This window comes from Procambarus clarkii, chromosome 23, assembly GCF_040958095.1.
Source record: "Procambarus clarkii isolate CNS0578487 chromosome 23, FALCON_Pclarkii_2.0, whole genome shotgun sequence".
NCBI lineage: Eukaryota > Metazoa > Arthropoda > Malacostraca > Decapoda > Cambaridae > Procambarus > Procambarus clarkii.
Window position 1 is genome coordinate 43,944,548 of NC_091172.1, and position 22,690 is coordinate 43,967,237.

At 45.8% G+C, this 22,690-nt stretch overlaps 1 protein-coding gene across 1 annotated transcript in view; it reads right to left on the reverse strand.

Moving 5' to 3' along the window:
* LOC138367840 (uncharacterized) overlaps positions 1-21,722 on the reverse strand; it is a 455,100-nt gene extending 433,378 nt beyond the window's left edge. The window contains exons 1-2 of the mRNA XM_069329821.1: positions 21,563-21,722; positions 20,889-21,046 (exon numbers count right to left, since the gene is read on the reverse strand). Of these exons, the coding sequence (XP_069185922.1) occupies positions 20,889-21,046; positions 21,563-21,722 (318 nt within the window). The remainder of the gene's footprint in view (positions 1-20,888; positions 21,047-21,562) is intronic.
* Positions 21,723-22,690: the final 968 nt, after the last annotated feature.

Genomic DNA, 22,690 nt, shown 5'->3' on the forward strand with positions numbered 1-22,690 from the left:
GTGAATGCCCTGGAGAGACTTTAATTCATCTCCATTGCTCGTTTACCATCGTAAAATGGGCAAATAATAATATTTAACTCCTCTGAATAATGAACCCGTCCTTATCCGAGCATTTCAATCACAACTGCGAGAAATGATAATATCCGTAATAAATAATTTGTGTAGCAAACGCATGGACGCGGAGCGGGGCAGAGGAGACGCGAGTACACGAGGCGACGCGCTCAGAGAGAGACGCCATTACCCCAGCCACCAGGGTAGACGCCACCAAGAGCTCCAGAAGAAAGTCGCCACTATGAGGTGTGAAGAACCTTTGCAGACAATAACTTTGCTGGTGTCAGTGTCACTTTACACAACGAGTTGAATTGTCAAGAGATTTAATTTGACATTCGGCCAGAACCTGTTAAATTTAGTTCCGTGTATTTCAACGTGACCGGCCAGTGAAACGCGTCAGCATCTAGGCTAGGCTAGACACCACGTGTTCGTTATTACGAAGCCTGAACCTAGGACGCGAACTTCGGCAAGCCTTAACTTACACAGTGCCCATATTAGCTAAGTACCTTTATCCTTATTTGATGCATCATCTAGGTGGGGGTTATAGCTGGGTAGCTTGTCGTGACGCAGAGCGACAATAAAAAACCACAGGTTATTATTTACCTTCATTATTTAATCTAAATTTCTTGAACATAGATGTCTAGCAGCTTTATCTGTTGCTACTGAATATAATTTGATTTACAGCGTGTGTGAAGAATTCTCCGAGCTGTCATTTCCCATGTTAATCATCTCTCAGTGTTCCATGACGAGTCCAGGAGAATCTGAGGATGAGTCGTAACCAACTTCTTGGAAATCGTCTTCAAGCTAAGACTCTTTCCGTATTCCTTGAATTCTATTATCTGTATTCCTTTACATGCAGAACACTGTTTCTTTGGATTGGCATGTGTTTATTATAATTATCATTCTCATGTTCTTAATCTATGTTCTTATTGGTGATAAAGATAATAATTCTATAAATGGTCATAGGATTAGATTATTACATACTGGACTGGTGAACGAACCACACTAGTTCCTGGTCATATTGAGTTCCAGTAATAACCCCCCAATGTAGGTGTTTGAGGCTTTGATTCAGTTAATTATACAGCCCATTAATTATATAAGTGATCATATTCTCTAGTATTTTATCCATAGTTACTGGTTCATCTAGGAATTTTCTAATGATCTTATTTTCTTAGTTTCCCTCTTTACTATAAAAGCGGGTGGTCCTTCGTAATAGAATTTCATTACATTAATATTTAAATAAATAGAGTCAAGCCCCAAATGTCCCACAGTACAAGACATGATGGACTATGTCACCCAAAAATGTCAGAAGGCTGTAAGCAGGTTTGTCCCAGCCCGACAGGAAAAAACAGAGAAGCAAAGGAAGAATCCATGGTTTAATAAGGAATGTATGAAAGCAAAGGAGCTGAACAAAAGGGCATGGAGCATTGGGCATTCCGTAATAACAGAACACCAGAAAGTAGAGAGAGATACCAGAGAACCAGGAACGAGTATGTTAGTGTGAGAAGAGCAGCTGAGAAAAGGTATGAAAATGATATAGCTAATAAAGCCAAGACCGAACCAAAGCTACTACACAGTCACATCAGGAGGAAGACAACAGTGAAGGAACAGGTGATGAAACTTAGGGTGAGCGAGGACAGGTACACAGAGAATGACAAAGAGGTGTGTGAAGAACTCAACAAAAGGTTCCAGGAGGTCTTTACAATAGAAGAGGGAGATGTCGCGGCGCTAGAAGAGGTGGCAGCAAACCAGGTGACCTTGGATAGGTTCGAAATTACAAGAGATGAGGTCAAGAAGCTCCTATTGGAGCTGGATGTGAGAAAAGCTGTTGGGCCGGATGGAATCTCGCCATGGGTATTGAAAGAGTGTGCAGGAGTACTTTGCCTACCACTCTCCATAGTGTATAGTAGGTCACTGGAAACGGGGGACCTACCAGAAATATGGAAGACTGCTAATATAGTACCAATATACAAAAAGGGTGACAGACAAGAGGCACTAAACTACAGGCCAGTGTCCTTAACTTGTATACAATGCAAGGTGATGGAGAAGATTGTGAGAAAAAAACTAGTAACACATCTGGAGAGAAGAGACTTCGTGACAACCCATCAACATGGGTTCAGGGAGGGTAAATCTTGCCTTACAGGATTGATAGAATTCTACGATCAGGTGACAAAGATTAAACAAGAAAGAGAAGGGTGGGCGGACTGCATTTTTTTGGACTGTCGGAAAGCCTTTGACACAGTACCCCATAAAAGGTTGATGCATAAGCTAGAGAAACAGGCAGGAGTAACTGGTAGGGTGCTCCAGTGGATAAGGGAGTACCTAAACAATAGGAAGCAGAGAGTTACAGTGAGGGGTGAGACCTCAGACTGGCGTGAAGTCACCAGTGGAGTCCCACAGGGCTCTGTACTTGGATCTATCTTGTTTCTGATATACGTAAATGATCTCCCAGAGGGTATAGACTCATTCCTCTCAATGTTTGCTGACGACGCCAAAATTATGAGAAGGATTAAGACAGAGGAGGACAGCTTGAGGCTTCAAGAAGACCTGGACAAGCTGCAGGAATGGTCGAACAAATGGCTGTTTTAATTAATTAATGCAAATGTAATGTAATGAAGATAGGGGTAGGAAGCAGGAGACCAGATACAAGGTATCACTTGGGAGATGAAATACTTCAAGAGTCCGAGAGAGAGAAAGACCTGGGGGTTGATATCACGCCAGACCTGTCTCCTGCAGCACATATCAAGCGGATAACATCAGCGGCATATGCCAGGCTGGCCAACATACGAACGGCATTCAGAAACTTGTGTAAAGAATCATTCAGAACTTTGTATACCACATATGTCAGGCCAATCCTGGAGTATGCAGCCCCAGCATGGAGTCCATATCTAGTCAAGCATAAGACTAAAATGGAAAAGGTTCAAAGGTTTGCCACCAGACTAGTACCCGAGCTGAGAGGTACGAGCTACGAGGAGAGACTACGGGAATTAAACCTCACTTCGTTGGAAGACAGAAGACTTAGGGTGGACATGATCACCACATTCAAGATCCTCAAGGGAATCGACAGGGTAGATAAAGACAGGCTGTTTAACACAAGGGGCACACGCACTAGAAGACACAGGTGGAAACTGAGTGCCCAAATGAGCCACAGAGATATTAGAAAGAACTTTTTTAGTGTCAGAGTGGTTGACAAATGGAATGCATTAGGAAGTTATGTGGTGGAGGCTGACTCCATACAGAGTTTCAGGTGTAGATATGATAGAGCCCAATAGGCTCAGGAATCTGTACACCTGTTGATTGACGGTTGAGAGGCGGGTCCAAAGAGCCAGAGCTCAACCCCCGCAAGCACAACTAGGTGAGTACAACTAGGCGAGTACACACACACACACACACACACACACACCTACACACACACACACACACACACACACACACACACACCTACACACACACACACACACACACACACAATCATAACGAATGCCGTGTTTCCCCAGGAGTACACAGTAATAAGGAAAGAGAGGGAAGGTAGGGGAGGAGGCGGAATGGCCCTACTCATGAGAAAGGAATGGAATTTTAAGGAGATAGCTATCCCGGGCTTTGAGGGTTTCAGAGACTACATAGCAGGCACCATGACAATGGGAGGACCAAGGATAGTAGTAGCAGTAATATACAACCCTCCACCAAATGACAGAAGACCCAGTCAAGAGTATGACAACAGCAACATGGCAGTTAACACTATAATTGAGAGGGCAGCCTCTGCTGCCTGTAAAAATAGATCCCACCTGCTCATCATGGGGGACTTCAATCACGGAAGGATTGAATGGAAGAACAAGGAACCGCATGGAGGCGAGGATACGTGGAGAGCCAAACTACTGGAGGTGGTGACTAGAAACTTCTTAACCCAGCATGTCAGAGAACCCACAAGGATGAGAGGAATGACGAACCAGCGAGACTCGACCTGGTCTTCACCCTGAACGACTCCGACATAAGAGAAATCGGTTTTGAGGCCCCAGTAGGAATGAGCTACCACAGTGTATTGGTGTTTGAGTACCTGATTGAAGAAGGGTTATTGAACTCGAGGAGGGATACCGAAACCAAAAGGTTAGCATACCGAAAGGGAAACTATGAGGAGATAAGAAAATTCCTAACAGATGTAGCATGGGAAACAGAGCTCAGGGAAAAGACGGCCCAAGATATGATGGACTACATCACGCAAAAATGCAAGGACGCAGCAAACAAGTTTGTCCCAGCCCAAAAGGAAAACAGTGAAATGAAGATGAGAAACCCATGGTTTAATCAGAGATGTAGGCTAGCTAAGCAGCAAAGTAAAAGGGCATCGAGAAACAATAGGAATAACAGGACACTGGAGAGCAGAGAGAGATACCAGAATGCCAGGAATGAATATGTCAGGATGAGAAGGGAGGCAGAGAGACAATACGAAAATGACATCGCAAGCATGGCAAAGACTCAGCCTAAATTGCTGCATAGCCACATCAGGAGAAAAACAACAGTAAAGGAACAGATTATGAAATTAAGGATAGGGGCAGAAGGATTCACTACAAACGACAAGGAAGTGTGTGAGGAACTGAATAAGAAGTTCCAAGAGGTCTTCACCTTAGAGCAAGGAGAAATCCCAGAGATAAAAGAGGGAATAGCTAACCAGGAACCACTGGAAGAGTTTGAGATTACCAGCGGGGAAGTAAGGAAGTGTTTACTAGAGTTGGATATGACAAAGGCTATAGGCCCAGATAGAATCTCCTCTTGGATACTAAAGGAAGGAGTAGAAGAACTGTGCCTACCACTCTCCATAGTGTATAACAAATCACTGGCAAAAGGGGGGACTGCCAGAAATTTGGAAAGCAGCTAACGTAGTCCCGATATACAAGAAAGGAGATAGACAGGAGGCACTGAATTACAGGCCAGTGTCCCTAACCTGCATACCATGCAAGCTCATGGAGAAGATTGTGCGAAGAAAGCTAGTGGAGCATCTGGAGCGAAAGAGCTTTGTAACACAGCATCAACATGGATTCAGGGATGGCAGGTCCTGCCTCACAGGGTTACTTGAATTCTACGACCAGGCAACAAAAATAAGGCAAGAAAGAGAAGGGTGGACAGACTGCATATTTTTGGATTGTCAGAAAGCCTTTGATACAGTGCCACACAAGAGGCTAGTGAAAAAGCTGGAGATGCAGGCTGGAGTGAAAGGGAAGGTACTCCGTTGGATACAGGAGTACCTAAGCAACAGGAGACAACGAGTCAGTGTACGGGGTGAGGTCTCAGATTGGCGAGACGTTACGAGCGGAGTCCCGCAGGGGTCAGTCCTTGGACCTATACTGTTTCTGATATATGTAAATGATCTCCCAGAGGGTATAGAATCGTTTCTCTCAATGTTTGCCGATGATGCAAAAATTATGAGGAGGATTGAAACTGAGGACGATAGTAACCTAGACAGAATACAAAATGACCTAGACAGACTGAGTGAATGGTCCAACAAATGGCTGTTGAAGTTCAACCCGAGTAAATGCAAAGTAATGAAACTAGGCAGTGGAAATAGGAGGCCAGACACAGGATACAGAATAATAGGTGAAGCACTTAATGAAACGAACAGAGAGAAAGATCTAGGAGTTGATATCACACCAAACCTGTCTCCTGAAGCCCACATAAAAAGAATAACGTCTGCAGCATATGCGAGGCTGGCTAACATCAGAACAGCGTTCAGGAACCTGTGTAAGGAATCATTCAGAATCTTGTACACCACATATGTTAGACCAATCCTGGAGTATGCGGCCCCAGCATTGAGCCCGTACCTTGTCAAGCACAAGACGAAGATGGAAAAAGTCCAAAGGTATGCCACTAGACTAGTCCCAGAAATAAGAGGCATGAGTTACGAGGAAAGGCTGCGGGAAATGCACCTTACGACACTGGAAGACAGAAGAGTAAGGGGAGACATGATCACAACCTACAAAATCCTCAGAGGAATCGACCGGGTAAACAAGGATGAACTATTCAACACTGGTGGGACGGGAACAAGGGGACACAGGTGGAAACTGAGTACCCACATGAGCCACAGAGACATTAGAAGGAACTTTTTCAGTGTCAGAGTAGTTAACGGATGGAATGCATTAAGCAGTGATGTGGTGGAGGCTTACTCCATACACAGTTTTAAATGCAGATATGTTAGAGCCCAGTAGCCTCAGGAATCTGTATACTTGTTGATTGACGGTTGAGAGGCGGGACCAAAGAGCCAGAGCTCAACCCCCCAAACACAACTAGGTGAGTACAACTAGGTGAGTACACACACACACACACACACACACACACACACACACACACACACACACACACACACACATGTACCCCTCTCTGGTCAATTAATCAGGTGTACAGATTGAGGTAAAAGATTATCAAATTCTCGTTCAGGATATCAAATATATTTAAAAATCTCAGAGTGGCTCATTTAGGCAGAGGTAACGCATAAGGGATATCTTGACACATACAAGCACGCCCGCCCACGTACGTATACACGCACACAAGTGTGCACACGCTAAAACGGACACACACACACGTGCACGCACACACACACGTGCACGCACACACACACGTGCACGCACACACACACACACAATTGTTCAGTCAGGGGAAAAGGCATTAACACCTGGGATAGGACTTACTATCCCCCCCCCTCTTGACCCCACCACCTGACCTGACCTGACTTAGTCGCCATCTCCGCCCCCCCCCCCACCCCCAGTCCCCCGCATCGCCCATACACACACTCTTCCCCTCCCCACTCTCCCTCTCTCCCACTCCCTCTCTCCCACTCCCACTATCTCTCTCCTGCTCTCTCTCCTGCTCTCTCTCTCTCTCTCTCTCTCTCTCTCTCTCTCTCTCTCTCTCTCTCTCTCTCTCTCTCTATCTCTCCCTCCCTCCCTCCCTCCCTCCCTCCCTCCCCCTCTCCCTCCCTCCCCCTCTCCCTCCCTCTCTTTCCTTCCCCCTCCCTCCCCCTCCCTCTCTTTCCTTCCCCCTCCCTCTCTGCCCACACACACACACACACACCTCCCCCCCTCTCTCTCCCTTACCCGCTCTCTTCCTCACCCGCTCCCTTCCTCATCCACTCTCTCCCTCTCCTCTCCCTCCCGCCTCTCTCTCCATCTCCTCCCCACCCTCCCCTTCTACCTTCTTCTCACTTCAGTGGAAGGGTCGGATCCCCCCCCACCCACCCATTTATCTCTCCCTTTATCACTCCCTTTCTCTCTCTCTCTCTCTCTCTCTCCCCCTCTCTCTCTCTCTCCCTCCTCCATCCCAACAGGGTCAAGATGGCAGCCAGAGGTCCCAGGGGAGCAGGAAAGAGCCAAGGTGACGAGATGAAGGAAATGTTCGCCCAGTTTCTGGAGGACATCAAGAGTGAGATGCAAGAAATGATGCAGGAAATGAAGAATGAAATAAGCAACCTGAAAAGAGAGCTGACAGCAGCAAAGGAGGAGATTAGAACCCTCAAAGAGAATGGTATCGAGGCTGAGAATCAGAAAACCACCCAGGGAGAAGGTGGTAATAGTTTTCTGGATGAGAGTGCCACAATAAAAGCAACATTTGCGGAAATACTAAAAAAAAATAACTCTGAAGTAATGACTGCAGTGATGGAGGTGGCCATGAAAGCAGCCACCTCGCAGGAGGCGGCACGCTCCACTAGCCAACTGCTGGAAAGGAAAAGATCAGTGGTTGCTGTGGGTATTAGGGAACAGGAAGGTACCAATAGGACAGAGTGGAATGACAAGGACAAAGCAGCAGTGAATGAAGTACTAAAGGCACTAGACATGGAAGGGGCCGAGCATAGCATTGAGAAGGTTTTCAGGCTAGGCCGGTACAACAAAGACCGAGACCGAATGATAAAGATAGTGTTTGCAAACGAGAACACAAAGGAGAGGATCCTATCAAGGAAGAGCTCCCTGAAAAACGTGGGAAAATTTTAAAAATGTATTCCTCCAGTGAGACATGACAAGGGAGGAGAGAGCCGTGGCGGCAGAAGCAAGGATGAGGCGCAGGGCGAGAGGGGAAAACCAGAAAGTCACAGCTCCCAACACAACACCCCCAGAGGCGAGGGGGGAACCCACAACCAGCTACCCAGTAACACCAGAAGGGAGGACAACCCCGCCTCCCTCCTCTGCATAGAAAACCCCCCTACCCCAAACCCTCCCTGCCCCCACTCAAAAGTTCAGCCAAATCTCCCTCCCCCCGCACCCAATCCCCACCCTTCTACCCCTCCCCTCCTCCCGAGTCCTCCCTCCCCCCCTTTCCTTCCCGTCCTCCCTCCCCTTTCACCCCATACCCTCCCTGTCCCTCCCCCTTCACTGGATCCCCCGCCCCTCATTCCAGTATCCTCTGAGATCCTGTTACCCACCTCACAGGTCCTCACACCCATGGAACAGCCTCCCCCACCAGCAGAACACTCACCAAGGAGGCGATTTGAGAAGGGACAGAAGAAAGTGAGCCTCAAAGCGATGTACACTAACATAGATGGAATTACAAATAAAGCAAATGAGCTTGGAGAACTGGTATTAGAGGAAAACCCAGACATAATAGCCCTCACAGAAACAAAGATCACGAAAACAATAACAAATGCAGTGTTCCCACAGGACTATTATGTTATGCGGAAAGAGAGGGAAGGAAGAGGTGGGGGTGGTGTAGCTCTGCTGGTAAGAAAAGGCTGGGATTTTGAGGAGATGGATATTCAGGGCTGTGAAGGTTTCAGTGACTACATAGCAGGTACTGTAACAAATGGAGGGAAAAAAATTATAGTCGCAGTCATATATAATCCACCACCAAATGACAGAAGACCTAGACAGGAATATGATAGAAACAACATGGCCACCATTAACATAATAGAAAGAGCAGCTTCTGTTGCTAGCAGGAATGGATCTGGACTACTAATTATGGGAGACTTCAACCATGGGAAGATAGATTGGAAGAACAGAGACCCGCATGGAGGACCAGAAACATGGAGAGCTAAGCTGCTGGACGTGGCAACAAGAAACTTTCTAAGCCAGCATACCAAAGAGCCAACAAGAATGAGAGGAGAAGATGAACCAGCAATGCTTGATTTGATATTTACCCTAAATGAATGGGATATAAGGGAAGTTAAGATGGAAGCACCCTTGGGAATGAGTGACCACAGTGTATTGAACTTTGAGTACCTGGTAGAGCTAGGACTTATCTCCCCCCAAAAAGAACTAGGAATCAAAAGGCTGGCATACCGAAAGGGGAATTATGAACAGATGAGAAGTTTCCTAAATGAAATACCTTGGGACACAGACCTCAGAGACAAGTCTGTACAGGGTATGATGGACTATGTTACCCAAAAGTGTCAGGAGGCAGTAAACAGGTGCATCCCGGCCCAAAGGGAAAAATCCGAGAAGCAACAGAAGAATCCATGGTATAATAGGGCATGTATGGAAGCGAAGAAACTGAACAAAAAGGCGTGGAGGAACTTCCGGAATAACAGAACACCAGAAAGCAGGGAGAGATACCAGAGAACCAGGAATGAGTACGTCAGGGTGAGAAGAGAAGCAGAGAAAAATTTTGAAAATGATATAGCAAACAAAGCCAAGACCGAACCAAAGCTACTCCACAGTCACATCAGAAGGAAAACAACAGTGAAAGAACAGGTATTGAAACTTAGAACAGGCGAGGACAGGTATACAGAGAATGACAGAGAGGTGTGTGAGGAACTCAACAAGAGGTTCCAGGAGGTCTTCACAATAGAACAGGGTGAGGTCACTGTGCTAGGAGAAAGGGAGGTAAACCAGGCGGCCTTGGAGGAGTTCGAAATTACGAGAGAGGAGGTCAAGAGACACCTGCTGGATCTGGATGTTAGAAAGGCGGTTGGTCCAGATGGGATCTCACCATGGGTACTGAAAGAGTGTGCAGAGGCACTTTGCTTGCCACTCTCCATAGTGTATAGTAAATCACTAGAGACGGGAGACCTACCAGAAATATGGAAGACGGCGAATGTGGTCCCAATATACAAAAAGGGCGACAGACAAGACGCACTGAACTACAGGCCAGTGTCCTTGACTTGTATACCATGCAAGGTGATGGAGAAGATCGTGAGAAAAAACCTGGTAACACATCTGGAGAGAAGGGACTTCGTGACAAATCGCCAACATGGATTCAGGGAGGGTAAATCTTGCCTTACAGGCTTGATAGAATTCTACGATCAGGTGACACAGATTAAGCAAGAAAGAGAAGGCTGGGCGGACTGTATTTTCTTGGATTGTCGGAAAGCCTTTGACACAGTACCGCATAAGAGGCTGGTACATAAGCTGGAGAGACAGGCAGGTGTAGCTGGTAAGGTGCTCCAGTGGATAAGGGAGTATCTAAGCAATAGGAAGCAGAGAGTTACGGTGAGGGGTGAGACCTCCGATTGGCGTGAAGTCACCAGTGGAGTCCCACAGGGCTCTGTACTCGGTCCTATCTTGTTTCTGATATATGTAAATGATCTCCCGGAGGGTATCGATTCATTTCTCTCAATGTTTGCGGACGATGCTAAAATTATGAGAAGGATTAAAACAGAAGAGGACTGTTTGAGGCTTCAAGAAGACCTAGACAAGCTGAAGGAATGGTCGAACAAATGGTTGTTAGAGTTTAACCCAACCAAATGTAATGTAATGAAGATAGGTGTAGGGAGCAGGAGGCCAGATACAAGGTATCATTTGGGAGAGGAAATTCTTCAGGAGTCAGAGAAGGAAAAAGACTTGGGGGTTGATATCACGCCAGACCTGTCTCCTGCAGCACATATCAAGCGGATAACATCAGCGGCATATGCCAGGCTGGCCAACATACGAACGGCATTTAAGAAACTTGTGTAAAGAATCATTCAGAACTTTGTATACCACATATGTCAGGCCAATCCTGGAGTATGCAGCCCCAGCATGGAGTCCATATCTAGTCAAGGATAAGACTTAACTGGAAAAGGTTCAAAGGTTTGCCACCAGACTAGTACCCGAGCTGAGAGGTATGAGCTACGAGGAGAGACTACGGGAATTAAACCTCACTTCGCTGGAAGACAGAAGAGTTAGGGGGGACATGATCACCACATTCAAGATTCTGAAGGGGATTGATAGGGTAGATAAAGACATTCTATTTAACACAAGGGGAACACGCACAAGGGGACACAGGTGGAAACTGAGTGCCCAAATGAGCCACAGAGATATTAGAAAGAACTTTTTTAGTGTCAGAGTGGTTGACAAATGGAATGCATTAGGGGGTGATGTGGTGGAGGCTCACTCCATACACAGTTTCAAGTGTAGATATGACAGAGCCCGATAGGCTCAGGAATCTGTACACCTGTTGATTGACGGTTGAGAGGCGGGACCAAAGAGCCAGAGCTCAACCCCCGCAAACACAACTAGGTGAGTACAACTAGGTGAGTACACACACACACACATACGCACACACACACACACACACACACATACACCCTCCCTGTGCAGGCGATGAGTCACAATAACGTGGCTGAAGTATGTTCACCAGACAACACACTAGAAGTTGAAGGGACGACGACGTTTCGGTCTGTCCTGGACCATTCTCAAGTCGATTGTGATGAGGAGGTTGAGACAGGCAATAAATAGGCAAGAGAGAGCTGAGGAGGAAAGTAAGGTGTAGAGGATAGTAGTAATAATGAGAAATGCAGAGGGCCTATTGGCCCATACGAGGCAGCTCCTATTATAACCACCGAAGGAGATATTAATAGGAATAAGAAGAGGATAGCAAGGAAGCGTAGGAGAAGACAACGAACACAAAAAGGGGAGAAGAGTGAAAGAAAAGGAAAGAGAAAGAAAAATAAATGGAAACGTCGTCGTCCCTTCAACTTCTAGTGTGTGGTCAGGTCAACCCTCCCTATCCCTCCTCCCCCCTCACCCCGTATCCTCCATGTCCCACCTATCTCCTTAACCCGCACCCTACCTGTCCCCCCTTCCCAGAAACCCCCACCCCTCACCCCAAACTCCTCTGAGACCCTGCAAACCACCTCACAGATCTTCTCACCCACTGAAAAGCTTCCCACAACAGCAGAATGCTCGCCAAGAAAGGGATAAGAAAATGAACTGAAGAAGGTGAGCTTCAAGGCAATGTACACTAACATAGATGGGATTACAGATAAAACAAGTGAACTCTGAGAATGGGCACTAGTAGAAAACCCAGACATAATAGCACTCACAGAAACAAAGCTAACGAAAATCATAACAAACGCAGTGTTTCCACAGGGCTACTATGTAGTGAGGAAAGAGAGAGAAGGGAGAGGAGGAGGTGGTGCAGCTTTGCTACTAAGAGAAGGTTGGAGTTTCGAAGAGATGGTAATTCAGAACTGTGAAGGTTTCAGTGACTACATATCTGGCTCCATAGCAACTGGAGGACAGAAAATTATAGTAGTAGTCATATATAACCCCCCACCGAATGTCAGAAGACCCAGACAGGAATATAATAGAAACAACTTGGCCACCATCAATATAATAGAGAGAGCAGCTTCTGTGGCTAGCAGGAACAGATCCAGGTTACTAATCATGGGAGACTTCAACCATGGGAAGATAGATTGGGGGAACAGAGGTCCACATGGAGGCCCAGACACAGAGAGCTAAGCTGCTGGATGTGGCAACAAGAACCTTTCTAAGTAAACACGTCAAGGGACCGACAAGAATGAGAGGAGGGGATGAACCAGCCTTGCTTGATTTGATATTTACCCTGAATTAGTTGGATATAAGGGAAGTTAAGTTGGAAGCCCCCTTGGGAATGAGTGATCATAGTGTATTGAGCTTTGGGTACCTGGTTGAGCTAGGAATTAGCACCCCCAAAAAAAAACTGGGAAACAGAGGGCTGGCGTACCGAAAGGGGAACTATGAGGAGATGAATAAATTCCTATGGGATAAACATTGGGACACAGAACTCGGAACCAAGTCTGTACAAGACATGATCGACTATGCCACCCAAAAATGTCAGGAGGCTGTCAGCAGGTTTGTCCCAGCCCGACAGGAAAAAACAGAGAAGCAAAGGAAGAATCCGTGGTTTAATTGGGAATGTATGAAAGCAAAGGAGCTGAACAAAAGGGCATGGAGGAACTTCCGGAATAACAGAACACCAGAAAGCAGAAAGAGATACCAGAGAACCAGGAATGAGTATGTCAGGGTGAGAAGAGAAGCAGAGAAAAGTTATGAAAATGATATAGCAAACAAAGCCAAGACCGAACCAAAGCTACACCAAAGTCACATCAGAAGGAAAACAACAGTGAAAGAACAGGTAGTGAAACTTAGAACAGGCGAGGACAGGTATACAGAGAATGACAAAGAAGTGTGTGATGAACTCAACAAGAGGTTCCAAGAGGTCTTCACAACAGAACAAGGTGAGGTCATTTTGCTAGGAGAAAGTGACGTAAACCAGGCGGCCTTGGAAGAGTTTGAAATTATGAGAGAGGAGGTCAAGAGACACCTGCTGGATCTGGATGTTAGAAAGGCTGTTGGTCCAGATGGGATATGCCATTGGTACTGAAAGAGTGTGCAGAGGCACTTTGCTTGCCACTCTCCATAGTGTATAGTATGTCACTGGAGACGGGAGACCTACCAGAAATATGGAAGACGGCAAATGTGGTCCCAATATACAAAAAGGGCGACAGGCAAGAGGCACTGAACTACAGGCCAGTATCCTTGACATGTATACCATGCAAGGTGATGGAAAAGATCGTGAGAAAAAACCTGGTAGCACATCTGGAGAGAAGGGTCTTCGTGACAAATCGACAACATGGGTTCAGGGAGGGTAAATCTTGCCTGACTGGCTTAATAGAATTCTATGACCAGGTGACACAAACAAAGCAAGCAAGAGAGGGCAGGGCGGACTGCATTTTCTTGGATTGTCGGAAAGCCTTTGACACAGTACCGCATAAGAGGCTGGTACATAAGCTGGAGAGACAGGCAGGTGTAGCTGGTAAGGTGCTCCAGTGGATAAGGGAGTATCTAAGCAATAGGAAGCAGAGAGTTACGGTGAGGGGTGAGACCTCTGACTGGCGTGAAGTCACCAGTGGAGTCCCACAGGGCTCTGTACTCGGTCCTATCTTGTTTCTGATATATGTAAATGATCTCCCGGAGGGTATCGATTCATTTCTCTCAATGTTTGCGAACGATGCTAAAATTGTGAGAAGGATTAAGACAGAAGAGGATTGTTTGAGGCTTCAAGAAGACCTAGACAAACTGTAGGAATGGTCGAACAAGTGGTTGTTAGAGTTCAACCCAACCAAATGTAATGTAATGAAGATAGGTGTAGGGAGCAGGAGGCCAAATACAAGGTATCATCTGGGAGAGGAAATCCTTCAGGAGTCAGAGAAGGAAAAAGACTTGGGGGTTGATATCACGCCAGACCTGTCTCCTGCAGCACATATCAAGAGGATAACATCAGCGGCATATGCCAGGCTGGCCAACATACGAACGGCATTCGGAAATTTGTGTAAAGAATCATTCAGAACTTTGTATACCACATATGTCAGGCCAATCCTGGAGTATGCAGCCCAGCATGGTGTCCATATCTAGTCAAGGATAAGACTAAACTGGAAAAGATTCAAAGATTTGCCACCAGACAAGTACCCGAGCTGAGAGGTATGAGCTACGAGGAGAGACTGCGGGAATTGAACGTCACTTCGCTGGAAGACAGAAGAGTTAAGGGGGACATGATCACTACATTCAAGATTCTCAAGGGAATTGATATGGTAGATAAAGACAGGCTATTTAACACATGGGGCTCACGCACAAGGGGACACAGGTGGAAACTGAACGCCCAAATGAGCCACAGAGATATTAGAAAGAACTTTTTAGTGTCAGAGTGGTTGACAAATGGAATGCATTAGGAAGTGATGTGGTGGAGGCTGACTCCATACACAGTTTCAAGTGTAGATATGATAGAGCCCAATAGGCTCAGGAGTCTGTACACCTGTTGATTGACGGTTGAGAGGCGGGACCAAAGAGCCAGAGCTCAACCCCCGCAAACACAACTAGGTGAGTACATATACACACACACACACAGCGTTCAGGAACCTGTGTAAGGAATCATTCAGAATCTTGTACACCACATATGCAAGACCAATCCTGGAGTATGCGGCCCCAGCATGGAGCCCGTACCTTGTCAAGCACAAGACGAAGCTGGAAAAAGTCCAAAGGTATGCCACTAGACTAGACCCAGAACTAAGAGGCATGAGTTACGAGGAAAGACTGCGGGAAATGCACCTTACGACACTGGAAGACAGAAGAGCAAGGGGAGACATGATCACAACCTACAAAATCCTCAGTGGAATCGACCGGGGAAATAGGGATAAACTATTCAACACTGGTGGGACGCGAACAAGGGGACACAGGTGGAGACTGAGTACCCACATGAGCCACAGAGACGTTAGAAGGATCTTTTTCAGTGTCAGAGTAGTTAACGGATGGAATACATTAGGCAGTGATGTGGTGGAGGCTGACTCCATACACAGTTTTAAATGTAGATATGATAGAGCCCAGTAGGCTCAGGAATCTGTACACCAGTTGATTGAGAGTATAGAGGCGGGACCAAAGAGCCAAAGCTCAACCCCCGGAAGCACAAATAGGCGAGTACATACACACACACACACTCACACACACACACACACACACACACACACACAGACAGAAGAGTTAGGGGGGACATGATCACCACATTCAAGATTCTGAAGGGGATTGATAGGGTAGATAAAGACAGTCTATTTAACACAAGGGGAACACACACAAGGGGACACAGGTGGAAACTGAGTGCCCAAATGAGCCACAGAGATATTAGAAAGAACTTTTTTAGTGTCAGAGTGGTTGACAAATGGAATGCATTAGGAAGTGATGTGGTGGAGGCTGACTCCATACACAGTTTCAAGTGTAGATATGACAGAGCCCGATAGGCTCAGGAATCTGTACACCTGTTGATTGACGGTTGAGAGGCGGGACCAAAGAGTCAGAGCTCAACCCCCGCAAACACAACTAGGTGAGTACAACTAGGTGAGTACACAGACACACACAGGCTGGCACATAAGCTGGAGAGACAGGCAGGTGTAGCTGGTAAGGTGCTCCAGTGGATAAGGGAGTATCTAAGCAATAGGAAGCAGAGAGTTACGGTGAGGGGTGAGACCTCCGATTGGCGTGAAGTCACCAGTGGAGTCCCACAGGGCTCTGTACTCGGTCCTATCTTGTTTCTGATATATGTAAATGATCTCCCGGAGGGTATCGATTCATTTCTCTCAATGTTTGCGGACGATGCTAAAATTATGAGAAGAATTAAAACAGAAGAGGACTGTTTGAGGCTTCAAGAAGACCTAGACAAGCTGAAAGAATGGTCGAACATATGGTTGTTAGAGTTTAACCCAACCAAATGTAATGTAATGAAGATAGGTGTTGGGAGCAGGAGGCCAGATACAAGGTATCATCTGGGAGAGGAAATTCTTTAGAAGTCAGAGAAGGAAAAAGACTTGGGGGTTGATATCACGCCAGACCTGTCTCCTGCAGCACATATCAAGCGGATAACATCAGCGGCATATGCCAGGCTAGCCAACATACGAACGGCATTCAGAAACTTGTGTAAAGAATCATTCAGAACTTTGTATACCACATATGTCAGGCCAATCCTGGAGTATGCAGCCCCAGCATGGAGTCCATATCTAGTCAAGGATAAGACTAAACTGGAAAAGGTTCAAAGGTTTGCCACCAGACTAGTACCCGAGCTGAGAAGTATGAGCTACGAGGAGAGACTACGGGAATTAAACCTCACTTCGCTGGAAGACAGAAAAGTTAGGGGGGACATGATCACCACATTCAAGATTCTGAAGGGAATTGATAGGGTAGATAAAGACAGTCTATTTAACTCAAGGGGAACACGCACAAGGGGACACAGGTGGAAACTGAGTGCCCAAATGAGCCACAGAGATATTAGAAAGAACTTTTTTAGTGTCAGAGTGGTTGACAAATGGAATGCATTAGGAAGTGATGTGATGGAGGCTGACTCCATACACAGTTTCAAGTGTAGATATGATAGAGCCCGATAGGCTTAGGAATCTCTACACCTGTTGATTGACGTTTGAGAGGCGGGACCAAAGAGCCAGAGCTCAACCCCCGCAAACACAACTAGGTGAACTAGGTGAGTACACACACACACACCTCTCCCAGCCTGCTTCCCCACACACACACACACCTCTCCCAGCCTTTTTCTCCACACACACACACACACACACACCTCTCCCAGCCTTCTTCACCACACACATACACACACACACCTCCAACTACAGGTTTTTCTACTCCAACTACTTGTCCCACAACTACAGTGGAATCAACAGAAACTGAGGATGGACAGAAGAGAGTCAGCTTCAAGGTCATGTCCTCGAACATAGATGGGATCACAAGCAAGGCAAGTGTACTTTGGGAAAGAGCACAAGAAGCGAACCCAGATGTAATTAGACTCAAGGAAACAAAACTCTGACGAATCATAACGAATGCGTTGTTGCCCAAGGACTACACTGTAATAAGGAAAGATAACGAAGGAAGTGTGGAAGGCGGAGTGCCTCTACTAATGATAAAGGAATGGAGTTTCGAGGAGATGGATATTCCGGGTTGCAAGGGGTTCAGAGACTTCATTAGAGGCACCATGATGATGGGAGGACGAAGAGTACTAGTAGCAGTGATATATAACCCACCACAAATTGACAGAAGACCCAGGCAAGAGTATGATAGAAACAACATGGAGGATAACTCAGTAACTGAAAGAGCAGCAGCTGCTGCCTGTATAAATCAATCCATCTGCTCATCATAGTGGAATTAAATCATGGAAGAATAGAGTGGGAAAACAAGGAACCGCATGGAGGTGAGGAAACATGAAGAGCTAAACTGTTGGAAGGGGCGACAAGAAACTTTTTAAGTCAGCATTTCAGGGGGACAAAACAGAATGAGAGGCAATGATGAACCATGGAGACTCGACCAAGTCATCACCCTGAACGATTCCGACATAAGGGAAATCGATTTCGAAGCTCCAGTGGGAATGAGTGTCCACAGTGTATTGATGTTTGAGTACCTTGTCGAAGTAGGGTTAAAGTACTCAATGAAGGGCCCAGAAAACAAAAAGCCGGCATTCCGGATTAAATTAATTATCATGAGGGAAAGTGCCAAACCACAACAACTTTATAGCACTTGGAAGGGGTTAGGATAAGGATTTGGGACGGGACGGGGGGACGGAACAGTGCCCAGCCACTTGGACGGTCGGGGATTAAACGCCGACCTTCAGGAAGCGAGACCGTCGCTCTACCGTCCAGTCCTAGTGGCTGCAGCAGCAGCATTTCTGAAGGGAAACTATGAGGCGATAAGGAAATTTCTAACAGATATAGTTTGGGAAACAGAGCTCAGGGGAAAGACGGCCCAAAACATGATGGATTACATCACGCAGAAGAGTAAGGAGGCAGCAGACAAGTTCGCCCCAGTTCAAAAGGAATAAAAGGAAATGGAGAGAAGAAACCCTTGGTTTAATCAGAGATGTAATCTTGCAAAGCAACTAAGTACAAGGGCGTGGAGAAACTATGAAAATAAAAGGCCACTAAAGAGCAGAGAAAGATAAAAGAGCGCCAGGAATGAATACGTCATGGTAAGAAGAAAGGCAGAAACACAATATAAAAAATGACATAACGAGAGAGACAATGATTTAAGCTAAATTGCTGCACAGGCACATCAGGAGAAAAACAACGGTGAAGGAACAAGTATTGAAACTGAGGATAGAGACTGTTAGATTCACAACAAACGAAAATGAAGTGTGTGAAGAACTCAATAAGAAATTTCAAGAGGTCCGCACAGTAGAGCAAGGAGAAGTCCCAGGAATAAGAGAGGGAATATCTAACTAGACACCACTAGAGGAGTTTGTGATTACCAGTGGTGAGGTAAGGAAGCATCTGCTTGATTTGGATGTGACAAAGGCTATAGGCCCGGATGGAATCTCACCATGGATACCAAAGAAAGGAGCCAGAGCGCTGTGCCTGCCACTCTCCATAGCGTATAACAAATCACTGGTAACAAGTGAATTTGGAAGACGGCCAATGTAGTACCGATATGCTAGATGGGTGATAAACAAGAGGCACTGAACTACAGGCCAGTGTCCCTAACTTGCATACCATGCATGATGATAGAGAAGATTGTGCGAACAAAAAACAGTGGAACACCTGGAGCGAAAGAACTTTGTAACACAACATCAACATGGGTTCAGGGATGTTAAATCATGCCTCACAGGATTAATTGAATTCTATAACCAGGCAACACAAATCAGGCAAGATAGATAGGGCTGGGTAGACTGCATATTTTGGATTGCTAGAAAGCCTTTGACACAGTACCATACAAGAGGTAGGTGCAAAAGCTGGAGATGCAGGCAGGAGTCTCACAGGGATCAGTCCTTGGACTTATACTGTTTCTGATATGTGTACATGATCTCCCAGAGGGAATAGACTCGTTCCTTTTAATATTTGCTGATGATGAAAAAATTATGAGGAGGATTAAGACAGAATAAAACACTGAGCTAAAAGATGACCTAGACAAACTAAATAAATGGTCCAACAAATGGCTACTAAAGTTCAACTCAAGTAAATGTAAGGTGATGAAACTAGATGGAGGAAATAGGAGGCCAGACACTGGATACCGAATGGGAGATGAAGGCCTTCACGAAATGGACAGAGAGAAGGACACAGGAGTTGATATCACACCAACCTTGTCTCCCGAATCCCACATCAAAAGAATAACATCGGTGGTTTATGCATGACTGGCTAACATCAGAACTGCCTTCAGAAACCTGTGCAAGGAATCTTTCGGAACCTTGTATACCACATATGTAAGACCAATCCTGGAGTATGAGTGTGTGTATATATACACACACTCCTCTCCCAACCTTTTCCAGAAACACACACACCTCTCCCAGCCTACTCCACATACACACCTTTCCCAGCCTTCTCCACATACACACCTCTCCCAGCCTTCTTCTCCACACTCACTATTAGAAGATATTAAAGGGAATATCTAACCAGGCATCGCTGGAGGAGTATGAGATTACCGGTGGGGAGGTGACAAAGCATTTGGTAGAGTTGGATGTGACAAAGGCTGTAGGCCCAGCCGGAATCTGACCTTGGATACTAGAAGATGGAGCAGAGTTTATACCTATTACTCTCCATAGTGTATAACAAATCACTGGTAACAGAGAAACTGCCACAAAATTGGAATACAGCTAATTCAGTCAGGATAGACAAGAAGCACAGAACAACAGGCCAGTGTCCCTAACTTGGATTCTGTTACGGCGTCACTTAGCCAGTAATAGTCTTTCTTTCCGCTCAAACTTTCTATGGAGCCTTATTGCCTCTTACCAGATCCAACATCGAGTCAAAGCCAAGTAAGTAGGAACTGGCAGTAATAGTCAATCAACAGGAATGGGAGTTAACAACACCAAACAAAACCATCACCACGTGTACTTCGTCACTATATACACTTATTACATACGTACAACACATATCACCGCAGGTGTCACTTTCATATAAAACCCTTTTGTCTTCTATCGCATAACACTCTAGGTACATTCTCTGAGCCTTTCTTCTACGGTACTCACTCCGGCGAGTTCACCTTTCTCAGTAAATCATGGGCCAGTCCTACACAGTGTCAAAACACCACTTCGACTCTACAGAAACACTCCTCTAGTGTGTTGCTGATCTCCAGCTGGCTTCCCTTATAATAAGCCTTGACTTAGAGGACAGACAGATGTAAATTCCATCTATTTACAAATCTAGGTCATACCGTGAGCGTCGTCCCAGACATCAATATTTCACTGGTTATCACAGACAATTTACAGTCTCCATCGACTTGGCCCAACTTTTTTCCACAGGAACAAGTCTTGAGTTCAGGACTGTCCTGAGTAAACTGACATGTAGACCAAGGTACTACCCACATCACTTCTGAGGAGTAAAAATTGTGTAGTAAGAAGAAAACTACTCAGGTGTCAAGAAGATCACAGCCTTCCACCGAGAAACAGAAATGTGGTCGGCTGCACTCAACAGATGGCGTTAACTTCGTCACTCCTCCCATTCTAATAAATTTGTTTTATTTGTTGACAAAAACAAATTATCATTTTAGATGCATGATAAGGCATCTACTACTCAACAATCTCAACTCCATTAATGTGTTCAATACTAAGGTGTAGGCTGCATGTGGTTAACCTGAGATTCTTATGGCTGAACTGTCCTAAAGATCCTAAAGGATTATGGTAAGACTGACCAAAATCGGATAACCGTTACTCATCAGACGTCAAAGTGTTGCACATCGCTCACCTGGGCCAATGTTTCTTTTTCTATCACTGAATAATTCCGTTGACAATCAGTTAATTTCTTGGAATAATAAGCCAAAGGGTGTCCTATCCCTTTAGCATTTTTTTTTTTTGTATCTTATATTTTGTGTCAACACTGCCCCTATGCCATAATCTGAAGCATCGACGATTAACATGAATCTGTCATTGAAATTAGGGAACATGAGAATAGGAGATGATGTCAGTATGGCTTTTAGGCTCTCAAAGGCTTTTAGGTTCTCTTCCAGGGACCTGAGGTGCAATTCACGCTGCATTTCCTCGTAACGCATGCCTCTTAGTCTGGGACTGGTCTAGTGGCATACTTTAGATCTTTCTCCAGCTCCGTCTTGTGATTGAAAATGTATGGACTCCATGCAGGGGGCCGCGTTCTCCAAGCTCAGCAAACACGATACCGTTTTTGAAGTTTTTATTTGGTCACAGAGAAGTGATTCTGTAATTATTTATATACAGTCATCTTTGTCAGGAGACATATTTTTCCTGCTCTCTCGTTCACTGAATTAAGTACGAAATTGCATAGTGCACCAGTGATGTGCACCGTGATTCAACTTTCTGAATATAACTTTTCCACAGTCGTGTTGGGTGTCGTTGGACAGCTCATGACATTTGCTAGCCATTGATATCATTCTGATCGCTGTATCAGGTCCGTGAAGGAAATTACAGGAGGGAGTTGAGTTCAGGGAAATTTTGTACAAGTCAAGTATAGAGAGGGGGCTATGGGGGGATTAACGGCCGTAGACCCCCCCCCCCTATCACGTGTCCACCTCGTGAGAGAGGGGGTAGCGTCATGGGGCAGGTGCGCCATTGGCCAAGGGCTCCTGGGCCTCAGAAATGCTGAACCATGATTGGCCAAGACGCTGAGGGGTACCGCATGGTACCCCAGAGGCAGCCTTGGCGGGAAAAGACATTCTTACCTAGAATGTTGCTGACAGAGGACGTAATTTCCCGTGCTAGGCCAAGCATCGGGAAATACCGCCTGCAACGTTACTAAAGTCACGCCTATCATCTTGCTATCTTCCCGTGTGCCGTGCGTAAGAATCCGGTAATCGGAAAGGTGCTTGTACCGAACCTGTGAACTTGTTATCTAGCCGCGTAATTGTGGGACGCCATCTTAGAGCAACTGGACTGAGTGAGGCTGTTAATTATCGGGCTACGAAAGTGACATCCGCCATCCATCGTATCTGTGCTTGAATTTACTGCTGTGAGACGTGCTAGAGAAGGTTTCAGTGTTATGAGAGAA